The 12,031-nt window shown below is 38.9% G+C and overlaps 2 protein-coding genes across 2 annotated transcripts; both read left to right on the top strand.

Moving 5' to 3' along the window:
- Nucleotides 1–244: 244 nt before the first annotated feature.
- On the top strand, nucleotides 245–793 carry LOC106172226 (high-affinity choline transporter 1-like). The gene has a single exon (XM_086994100.1). The coding sequence runs from the start codon at nucleotides 245–247 to the stop codon at nucleotides 791–793; it is 549 nt and encodes a 182-aa protein (XP_086850226.1).
- A 4,755-nt stretch (nucleotides 794–5,548) lies between these two features.
- Nucleotides 5,549–10,803, top strand: LOC106172228 (high-affinity choline transporter 1-like). Its single transcript, XM_086994099.1, has 7 exons — nucleotides 5,549–5,636; nucleotides 6,550–6,698; nucleotides 6,976–7,044; nucleotides 7,337–7,466; nucleotides 9,168–9,266; nucleotides 9,504–9,622; nucleotides 10,204–10,803. The coding sequence occupies exons 1-7, from the start codon at nucleotides 5,549–5,551 to the stop codon at nucleotides 10,801–10,803; spliced, it is 1,254 nt and encodes a 417-aa protein (XP_086850225.1).
- The last annotated feature ends 1,228 nt before the right edge of the window (nucleotides 10,804–12,031 follow it).

The raw sequence follows: 12,031 nt of genomic DNA, 5'->3' as shown, positions 1-12,031 counted from the left end.
GACCTCCATTAATGGCTATACTCCGTTATAATGTCTTAAGAGATTATAATAATAATAAAAACATAAATAAATAAACAGTGACTAACTTTGAATGTAAAAATAGATTCATTTACCATTGGTAAGGGGAAATTGCTGTTTACTCCAACTTCATTTTTTGGCCAAAAAGAAGAGTTATAATCATTTTAATTTTTTCCAGGCTAGTGAACGTGAGATTATTTGGGCCATGCGAATATTTATGATCCTCATGGCCATTCTGACCACGGTGTTGGCCATCGAGATCACCAGCATCTTCAATCTGGCCCTTTTGTGCTCCGATCTGGTCTACGTCATCCTGTTCCCTCAGCTGACCTTGGTCTTGTATGTAGACGGTGCAAACATCTACGGATCAATTGCTGGGTATGTAGTGGGACTGATCATCCGGGTACTTAGCGGGGAGCCGTTGCTAGGTCTACGAGCAGTTCTGAGGTGGCCTTGGTATGAGGCGCAAACTGATTTCCAGCCGTTCCCCTATAGGACAACAAGTATGCTCCTCAGCTTGTTAAGTATCTTACTCATGTCACACGTCACAAATGTCGCGTTCCGTGCTGGTTGGTTGCCAAGGCGATATGACGTACTCAACGGCATTGTTTGGCATTCAGAGAGTAAATCTAAAGACCCCGCGGATGAACAGAGACCGGCTGAGATAGAAAAGCATTTTCTTCCGGACGATACTAAGGATAATATTGCTTTGGAGATACGTCCCAGACAAATGGTAGAGATTAGTGAAGCGAGAAACGATGATACATTTATGTGAGCAGATAACGCCTTCATGTTGGAGCCCGTGTAACAGGAATGAAAGTCCTAGGAATGGAAGTCCGGACTCCATAATGATTAGTACAGGTTAGGTTTAGTTGGAGTAATGGGGTTAGTATATGGGACGCTCGTCACCTGTACAAAGTAATATGAAGCCTACTACGGTTCCCAGCGGACTTGTATTCTTGTTACACCGGACCAATTACATCTCACAGATATTTTATGCAGTCTGCAGACAACATAGATCAAAAATGACCATTTGGAAATGACCACCTCACAGGTGTAATCGTTATTAACAGTGCCGCTTTGTATTCCAGATATCATTATTATATAACTTGTACGATTAATGGTACAGAAAATACAAAATAGAGGTGAAAACATCCATATTATGTACCATTCATTTAAATTCACAACCTGTACTTCCTCAAATCCAATGTTTCACTGTGATTCCCACGGCATTTGGGTGTGCTCATAAAAGTTCAAGGGCCTAATAGTGTGAGCACGAACCCATTATTGCAATAAGGCCTATCTCCGGTAGGTTGTGTTGCTCGGGCAATTGCTGTTGTTGAGATTACCAGCACAAAAATGCAGTAGTATCGAAGTAGCAAAAAAGCATTAACGCAGTAGTGGTGTGGAGCATATTTGCAGTAGAAATGCAGTATAGTCTACTGCAATTCTACTCCAAAAAGTAAATAGGTTTGTACAGAGAGGAACATTAATGCAGTAGATTAGCAGCATGATAGAAGCATGTTTCAAATATGCTTATTAGTTCCCAAATCGAAGCAGATTTGAAGCATGTTTGCAGTATGATTGCAGCAGTCTACTGCAGTTTGCAGTATGATTGCAGTAGTCTACTGCGCTGGAGTTTCTACTGCGTTTTCTTGTGGGATATATAACAGCTATTCCGCCAGACAACCGAAAGCAATGAATAACATTAAATGTGATGACTAATAGTGACTGGGGCTTTTGTAAACGTATCAGCGTATTGAATAAAAAAAAAAATTAAACAAGTTAAACAATAAACAAAAGGTCTCATTATCGAAGAATTTGTTATTCGAAATGTAAATTGCTCACCCCCCCCCCCCGCGCCTCCGCACTCCTCTTAGCCCCGTCACGCACGCGTATATGAAAACATTAAAAAACCGATTGGACAAAGCTCGAAAATGTCTTGCTCATATTTAATTTTCCCTCGAAACTAAGAATCTTAAGTAATTGTGTGGTCTAATGTTTAATGAAACACAAAGTATTTTATAACGGCACAAATATTATATAACAGACAGACGCTGTTTTTGTTGTCCATTGGAAGTATATTATAAAATCATTACCTTAAGACCATTTATAAAGTTTAATTACTAAATTTTGTTATCTTCATGTACCTCTTAGTAATTCTGTACTGCAAATTATGTAATACATTTGTTATCAGGTTTTGACAATGAGAATATATCAGATTTTCATTGTATACTATATGTTTTACTGCACGATAAAATGCGGGTAGGATTTCGTTGTGAAAACTGCTGGTTATGAACACACTTATGCTTAATTCTCCTTCTTCAGCTTAATGTCTGGAATAAACGTACAAGACTATAACGTCCCATACTCGAAGGCATATCTTTGTAAATACAGTTTCACTACTGAAAATGGGGTTTCCTGCATCTTATTATTCAATAAGGTATCTGTCTTTGCGTGGGTTTAAAACAATATAACCCCGTGCCGTCATTTTAGTTTAATTGTTTTTGTTGTGGAGCCTTGAGCCCCTTATAACATATTTTCATTAAAAACCAAGGCAACAGTTTGCCTTATTATTGATGATAAATCGGTATTGAAACGGTGATCATGGGTGCTCAGGTAAAAAAAAAATAAGAAATCAAAACCGATTTTTCAGATTTTACCCAAAAATGACAATTATGGCGTCACCTGTAAAATGACATTTGCCTTAATATTATTTAATATAGTTACTGAATACTGAACATTTATGTATTACCCAAAAGGATATATATTAGACAGTATATAAGGGTGAAGGGTGACAATATCCTTAACATCTGTATCCTACGATTGACTTTACAGATATAAGGGCCACCCGTGTTTTCCAAAGATATACTAACGTAATACCCAAAACCCCATAAAAAATAAATAAAAAAAAAAACCTTCCCCGCATTCTTCACGTTTTTTACACCAATATACACAAAAATACGCACTAAAGACAAACACGTTATGTCTGCCAAAACGTGAACGTGACTTTAAGGATAGGCTGATCGTTTTATTATAATGATAAACACCTGCATGCGATGACAACACTCTGCTACCACTACATATTGCATATCATTTGTCTCATATTCTTGTGTTGATCAACAACGTGGAAGAACAGGTCCCTTAGGTATACACATTTCTATATTTATGTACTGAAGGCAAAGGCACGACAATTCGACTTGTTTTGGCAACGCTGGGTTTCACACTTTAGCACGACAAGTCTGTAACGGCTTATTTGGATATATGGCTCTTCATGTGTGGGGACTCGTCGTCATAATTGTATTCTACTTGCTTATCTTCATCCTTGGGATCTGGGCGGCGTGGAAAAATAAAAAGAAGGGGAGGGATGCGACGAGTGAGGATATCTTGCTAGCAGGGAGAAATATTGGGGTATTTATAGGTATATTTACTATGACAGGTCAGTTTGTTTCTATATTGTATATAAATAATAATAAAGAAATTGATAACAACAATAATAATTTTAAATATTTCAACAGTTTTTGCTTTTGAGTTGAAGGCAACAAAAAAAAACATATTCTATCTTATCTTTCACAAATAGTGTTTCATCGTTATTTTTTAATATTATTTTATTATTTTATCTTTGTAACAATCCCTTTAGAGTTTTTTATCCAACTTAAGAGATTATTACAGTGGGCAGCCATCCACAGGAGCCACGTGGTTCGATGGCAAGCACAGTTGTCAGAATAATTGTGATAACAGTTTATTATATTTATACGGTATATGTTGTTTTCAATGCAATTATTATGAAATATGGATCTCATTCAAAGAGTTGTTATCCCTGATTTCTAGCCACGTGGGTAGATGGCACTCTGATCAGCGGGGTTGCAGAGGGTATCTACACTTTCGGTTTGTCCTCGCTCAGTATGCCGCTAGGGTACTGTATGGGTATTATTTTAGGTAATAAACAATGGTCGTGTACTGGTGCAACAAAATTTACCATATGTTACGCAAGAAGTAAAGTCTCCTCACTGATACGTATACCTTTGAGAATGACACAATGGTAAAAATTGGAATTGTGAATACTCAGTAATACTCTTCTGAACATCACTTGAATGTCGTTAATACTGTAGATATGCATCTTTCAGAATTTGAAAAATTAAGCATTTAAACTTTAATATCCAACTTTTTGTTGCAAAAAATCTGATGTGATCATTGAATGATTTTAGATAGATTTCGCATAAACATTGCACAATTTACCACTGTTTTGCATAGACTTTAAGCTATTTATTTTCAAAATTTCAGCTGCATTCTTTGTCAAAAAGATGCGCAAAGGCAATAATGTCACTATGCTGGATCCCTTCAACCGGAGGTTTGGTAAAATCATGACGGGGTTTTTGTTCTTGCCAGCTTTTACAGGGGATATATTTTGGTGTGCTGCTACTTTATCTTCATTAGGTAAGGTGTTGTATTTAAAGGTATACTAAAAAAAAGAGATTATTCAAGTACCCAAAGTCGTTATTTATCATTATCTAAAAATAATCCATTCTGTTAGTTTTGACATAGGTCTTGTACAGATGTAAATCTAGGATAAGATAAGTCCGTGTGGTGGCGCAACAGTCAGGTGACGCAATTCTAAGGTGGTGTGAACCCATTCAGGTTATGTTGCAGGGTTCACTTTCACTCTAAGTTAGCAAGAAGTAATCTGAAAAGAGCAGAGAGCATCGGCGTTTTGTTAGGCCAGAATGCAGTGTGGAGAGATTCGGAGAGTGAATAGTTCGCGAGAGTTTTTGGCTGTCAGCCGTCTAAATGATCTCGCTAAAATTATTTGTTGACGAAACTTAGCCGCAGTAGTTGAATTACCAAAGCTGAACACATTGCCGCCAACTTTGAGACCTCACCTTGTGCAACAACTGGAGAGGGGTTATGCTACTTTCTATACCTGGAAAAGCACTGCTAAAAATTATCTTGAAGAGTTTTAAGACTGCCCTCGACAAGACCCTGCGAGACGTACAAGCAGGCTTCCGCCAAGATAGAGCCTGTACAGACCACATCGCCACAATGAGAATCATCATAGAGCAGTCATTGGATTGACAGACACCAATGTACAGCGATTTTGTAAACTTCCCGAAGGACAGGGAGCGTGGACAGCGTGGACAGGGAGGTCATCTGGAAACTGATGCAGCGCTATGGCTTTCCCCCAAAGCACATCACTATCATTCAGCAGCTGTATGAAGATACAACCTGCCGAGTCATACATGAGGGAAAGCTAACTGATCCCTTCAAGATACAGACCGGTGTACGTTACGGATGCATGTTGTCACCAGTAATTTTTCTGATGGTGGTAGACTGGATTGTGCCGCAATCCCATGCAGGCCATAAGACCGGCATCCAGTGGACATTCACCACTGGAAGACCTCGACTTCGCTAATGTCACGAGGAAAATGAAAGTTTGCAATCTTTTCGTCAAAAGGTGCTTGCGTAACATCTTGCGTAACATCTGGGATAGAACAAAACAAACAGCAATAGAAATAGACATCAGAAGGAAGAAATGGAGGTGGATAGGCCATACGTTACGCAAACCAACATCAAACGTAACTCGCCATTCACTAGACTGGAACCCCCGGGGAAAGCAGAAAGTTAGAAGACCCAGGCAGACTTGGCGAAGGAGCACGGACACTGAAATGAAGACAGCCAGAATGACATGGGCCGATCTGAAGAGGATCTCCCAGAATCATGTCCGTTGGAGGAGAGGCATAATGGAATGGAATGCATTATATTTTATTTAAAAATTCAACAAAAATCCAGTAACATTCAAGAAGATTATAATATAATATAATATAATATAATATAATATAATATAATATAATATAATATAATATATTGAAGATATGTACTTTGGACATTTTTATTATGCTCTCAATTTCCAAATAGAAGTTTAGCTTTGCTAAACTTATGTTTAAAGAAACTGCCAAGAAGGCTAGGATTTGCATATGTTACATTTTATTACCTCCAAATTTAAAGGAAAACAACCGATGTCCTTCTTATTGTCCGATATTAGATATCAAAGAATCCAAGTGCCACACAATTTTGCTTCAATGTTTTTGTTTCAACTTTGTCACCTAGGCGTTTGATTACCTATGCTTTGTCATTACGACATTACAGTCGCAGGAAGATGTTGTCCTACAATGGCGTCACTTGAAACTTACCAACCAGACTATCAAAATTAAAAAAGGTTGTCGATCATTTATACATATAGTATTTACATTGTCAAAAATAGTCAACTTTTTTATTTATTTGTTTATATAAGTAGCCCTTTAAACTAAAAGTAATTGGTTAAAATGCGTTGATAAAATAAAATTTCGATCTTATACACAACCACTGGCGCTGGTGTACGCACACACACACATGCATTTTAATTTTAACTACAGTTCTACTATTTCATAAAAATGCACTTATACACACGCGAAAGTCTATGAAAAAAGAGGCTGACTTCATTTTCAGAATTTCACATTTTGAAAAAGAGGTATATTGTGGTGTCCATCGATCTAGGTACAACTCTGACCGTGGTTGTCGGATTCGACCACTGGATCGCCATCACGCTGTCGACAGCAGTGGTCCTGATATACACGTTGTTTGGAGGACTCTACTCGGTCTCCTACACTGACGTCATGCAGATGTTGTTCATCTTTGTAGGCCTGGTAAGTTTTACTCGCTTTTGTTTGTAATAGCTAACGTTGTAGGTAATACAAAGATAACAATATCACCATGCTTTCCCACAAGTGGTAATGTGTCCCTGTACCCACACACATATGTACAGTAACTTTTGTTAATTCCCTGAACAGCAGCCTAAGTACAGTAAGAAACAACCGATTTAAGGTGGCTGCACTCCTGTTTACCAGTAGATTTGTCGAACTCGAGATCATTGAGAAGTGTTTTCTCTGGTTGTAACATCCTTTTTTTTCCTTTCTTTCCTAGTGGCTGGCCATTCCGTTCGCAATGTCCAACCCCCTGATGACGTCACTATCAGAGACAACAGAGAAGTGGGTAAGGACAGTCCCTAACCACGATATCAGCACTTACATAGACATACTGCTACAAATCATGATGGGAGGAATACCTTGGCAGGTAAAAGCGCTCGTTTCTTTTATACCCTAGTAGGCATAGGCTTAGAGAAGATGTTTCGAGGAGGGGATGGCTATTTTAGGACTTCAATGTTTTCAAAATCATGTTGCGGTGGGGAGGAGTAACTGGATTTGTATGTGTAAGCTGGAAGCCACATGATAAAATGATTCATTACTTATGTTTCGAAATAGTATTTATGTTTGTCATTATACAGGCTCTGTGGCAGCGAGCATTGGCGATGAAGTCATCGAGGTTGGCTGAGATGATGTTGTACGCAGGCGCAGCAGGATTTGCAGTGTGCACAATCCCGCCTCTACTCATAGGGATGGTGGCAGTGTCTGTTGGTAATTTATCATGGCCAAAACATGTTTTGGGCATTGGTGGACATAATAATGTACTTTAGACATTCATAATGTACTTCTTGGTCAGATGTCCAATGTACCGAGTCTTTTAAACAATGTTATGCTTCTACGGTATATTTAGAACGACTCTTATACCTCTAGTAATCTGCTCTGCAGCGCAAAGAGCTCATTACAGCAAATCATGAAAAGTCCTCAACAGCGAGTGTGTTCTCCAGCAGCCGCTTGCAGCGCCCTCATCCTACATGGCATACCCTGTGACAAGTTTTTAAGAGTTTGGATGGGAATATCATTCCACGCAGTGATATTTGCCTGTCGCAGTTAATCACTATTTACCGACCGATGACCATAGCTACTAATTCTGTGAGTTACTTCCGCCCACAGATTTTCAATTGGGTTCATATCTGGGGAGTTTGCAGGCCAGGGCAGTTGCTGAACCCATTGGTTTCGAATAAAATCAGTGATTCTGCGAGCGCGATGAGGGGTTGCGCAGTCGTCTTGGTACACAAAGTTGTTCCTGAAGTTGACTCTTACAAATCGAAGCATTGTTTGCTGTAGAATGTCTCTGTAGGAACCCTGGTTGAGGTTGCCTCCCAGACAAACCAACTGGTTCTGGGCACCGACATGAAATGCTCCCCAAACAGAGACGTTACGACCCCCTGATTACACCCTAGGCGGTACACAATCATCGTTTTATACCCCTCGTACACGTCGGCGGACATGGATTCGACCGTCAACCCTAAAAACTCCATATCTGGCCTCATCACCGAAAACGACGTGATTCCAGTGTTTTGGCTGCAAACGCACGTGGTCCCCAGCCCATTGCAGACGTCGCTGTATATGACCTGCTGTTAACAGTAGTTCCCCTACTGGTTTTCGTGGAAAATAACCGCCTTGCAGTAATCTCTTGTTCACGAGTGACCTTGAAACGGGCGTTTGAATGACATTCTGCCACTCTTTTCTGAGGACACTGGTTGTCTTTGTACGACCAGCACGGCGCATTCTAAGGAAAAGGCGATTCTGTCTTCTTGGTGTGATACGCGGACACCCTGGTCGAGGTATTGGAGTAGGTGCCTTTCTTTTAGCATTTCTTTGGAGGACTTTACTAACGGTTCCTGATAAATGTTGCATTGCCTGTCAATGGCTGTCCGTTTCTGGCCATTTTCTCTGAGAGCAAGAATCCCATAGAAAGCTGCGTTGCTTAGCAGTCGAACCATATCATCTCTAAGGTACCTGTCTAGTTTCAGAGCGATCCCTTTGTTGCTTCTCTAAATACACTCCAAAGATTGGCCAAACCTATGCGTTTTTATACACGTGCAGAAATTGCCAAAAAGACCACCCCTCACATTTCTGACCACAGAACATGCAACTGCATGCATTAATTGTTTTGAGAGTTGTGTGGTAATTAGGTAACACACCTGGCTACACATGGAGTGACACTTCAGTTTGGGATTTAAAGTAGTTAGAGAGAAAATAAATATTTTGCAGAAAATTTACTCGACAAAAAATAATATTCCATATTAAGTAGTAACCCTGTATATTTTATCTATTCTAATTTGGTGTCAGATTGGAACGCCAGCGTACGACAGAGCACTTCCGTTTCCAGCAGATGATATATATCCATTTAATGATCGTTGCCAGGCAGTGTACTTTCTAGTAAGGTAATAAAAACTGTTTTGCTTTTAGATTGGAATGCCACAGCCTACGACGGAGAACTTCCGTTTCCGACAGATGACTTAAAACTGATCGCACCGCTTGTCTTGCAGTATGTGTGTCCATTCGTAGGTAATATTATGATAAAATATGAGTTTACAATAGATTAAAATATAGCCATTAAATGTTTAAACATTCAATTAAACCGTCACAGTCAAGAATATAATATAATATAATATGGAAGCATACACAGTGATTATATGTAAAACAGCACATTAAAGAGCCAGACTCTGTACAATGATTTGGTATAATATATATGTATGCCAGTACATGTATACGTTTTCATTTATTTAGTTATTTATTTTTTAGTTTCTCTGATTGATCTTGGCGCTATTTCCGCTGCAGTGATGTCGTCTGCAGACTCCATTTTGCTTTCCTCGAGCTCCATGTTTTCCAACAATATCTACAAACCCGCAAGAATGGGAAAGGTATTTGCTAGATAGTTTCATCCTTTTTTTAACGAGAAAGCAACTGTAAGGTGTTATGCAATATTTTGATAACATTGTTACATAAATTACTTTGCATAAAAAAGAAAAAAATCTGTTAAACAGGACCGTCTTGGCAGTTTGAATTGTACCTGTTTAATATTTGTTTTAATAAGAAACATACAAATAATATACGTGCATGCAGGTATAAATCATATTTTAAACATGTGTGGTCAGAATGTATACTAATAAATCGTAAATGTAACTAAAAAAGCAGGAACTAAAAAGGAGCCCGTTTGCTTTCAGAATGATAACTCTAAGCAAACTGTCAGGCCTGATGCAAAAATGAAGGCTCATATTAGCAACAATAAACCTTTTCTTGCAAACTTGTTGCCATAGACTTTTACTTTGCAGCAAATTTGCTGCAAATTTTCCATTTTCTACAGGTGTCAAGCGCTTTTTTTTTTACAATATTGCTTCAACGAGCTATTTTTATATGTATACATGCGACATGTTACACATTTGGTGACTTGTGTATAGTTTGCCCTTCAGTGAAGAACTGCAACCTGCTTTACATTTTCCAGGCCAGCGAACGTGAACTTATTTGGACCATGCGAGTATTTATGACCCTCATGGCCATTCTGACTACGGTCTTGGCCATCAAGATCACCAGTATTTTCAATCTGGCCATTTTGTCCTCCGATCTTGTCTACGTCATACTTTTCCCTCAGCTGACTTCGGTCTTGTATGTAGACGGTGCAAACATCTACGGATCAATTGCTGGGTATGTAGTGGGATTGATCATCCGGGTACTTAGCGGGGAGCCGTTGCTAGGTCTGCAAGCAGTTTTACGGTGGCCTTGGTATGAGGAAGAAACTGATTTCCAACCGTTCCCCTATAGGACGACTAGTATGCTCCTCAGCTTGTTAAGTATCTTACTCGTGTCCTACGTCACAAACGTTGCATTCCGTGCTGGTTGGTTGCCAAGGCGATATGACGTATTCAAAGGCATTGTCTGGCATTCTGGGAGTAAATCTAAAGAACCCGCGGATGAACAGAGATCGTTTGAGATAGGAAAACATTTACTTCCGGGCGATACTAAGGATAATATTGCTTTGGAGATGCGTCCCAGGCAAATAGTTGAGATAAGTGAAGACAGACACGATGATGTATTCATGTTATAAGCAGATGACACCTTCATGTTGGAGCGGGATCATTTACGTCTCACTGATATTTTATGCAGTCTGCTGACAACATTGCTCAAAATGACCGCTAACAAATGATCAGCTCACAGGTGTAATTGTTTATTCCGGATACCATTATTTTATAATTAGATATAATTAAATAAAATATAAAATGGCGATGAAAATATACATATTTTGTACCATTTATTTAATATCATAACCTGTACCTCCTCAATCCAATGTTTCGTTGTGATTTCCACAAAGAATTGTGGAAATCACGGGTCTAATGCCGTCTGTACCAACCCCGTATTGCAATTAGGCCTATCAACGGCCTATCAACGTGCGACTCGGACAATTGCTGTAGTTGAGATGAACAGCAGTTTTGACAGACAACAGGAAGCAATGAATAACATAAAATGTGATAATTCATTGATGAAATGAAAACAATTTGTTCCATAATTAGGACCATATATGAAGTTTTCATTGCTAAATTTTGTTATCGTAATGTATCTTTCAGTGATTCGGAATTGCAAATTATGTAGACATATGTTATCAGGTTTTGATAATGAGAAGATACCGGTTTTTCATTGTTCACTACATATGTTTTACTTCAAGATACAATGCGGGTAGGATATCGTTGTGAAAACTGCTGGTTATAAACACACTTATGCTTAATTCTCCTTCTTCAGCTTAATGTCTGGAATAAACGTACAAGACTATAACGTCCCATACTCGAAAGCATATCTTTGTTGATACAGTTTCACTACTGAAAATAAGGGTTTCCTGCATCATATTATTCAATAATGTATCTGTCTTTGCATGGGTTTAAAACAATATAACCCCGTGCCGTCATTTTAGTTTAATTGTTTTGTTGTGGAGCTTTGAGTCCCTTATAACCACCCTGAGCTTCAGAGATAACTTGACACTAACCTCTTCACTATAGCCTATCTTCATCATGCCAAGTTACCTCTGACGAAAATAGTTTGACCTAGTTTATATAAGCCAATCGAATCCATGTTTCAAAATTTTTTACCAAAGTTTGGTGAAAACGCTGATTGGTTGACCGTCAATCGGCAATCCTCGGCTGATTCCGCAAGCTCCATACTAACAACAGTTATTGTCGAGTGCGGAGACATCCGAGTAGTTCCGAGTGCATAACCGTACACAAAGAAAGCATGGAGTATATCGGAATTGAAACCAGAGCAGTTTGATGCCCTGCATAATTATC

This window comes from Lingula anatina, chromosome 8 (genome assembly GCF_051362555.1).
Source record: "Lingula anatina isolate TDL-2025a chromosome 8, LinAna3.0, whole genome shotgun sequence".
Classification (NCBI taxonomy): Eukaryota; Metazoa; Brachiopoda; class Lingulata; order Lingulida; family Lingulidae; genus Lingula; species Lingula anatina.
This window is presented reverse-complemented; position numbering and strand designations above follow the sequence as displayed.

Excerpts from the sequence above, each read along its gene's own strand:
- LOC106172226 (XM_086994100.1), top strand. The coding sequence starts at position 245 with ATGGCCATTCTGACCACGGTGTTGGCCATCGAGATCACCAGCATCTTC.
- LOC106172228 (XM_086994099.1), top strand. The coding sequence starts at position 5,549 with ATGGAGGTGGATAGGCCATACGTTACGCAAACCAACATCAAACGTAAC. Across the intron at positions 5,637-6,549 it reads ACCCCCGGGGAAAGCAGAAA|GTACAACTCTGACCGTGGTT; the intron begins GTTAGAAGACCC and ends CCATCGATCTAG. Across the intron at positions 7,045-7,336 it reads CAGAGACAACAGAGAAGTGG|GCTCTGTGGCAGCGAGCATT; the intron begins GTAAGGACAGTC and ends GTCATTATACAG.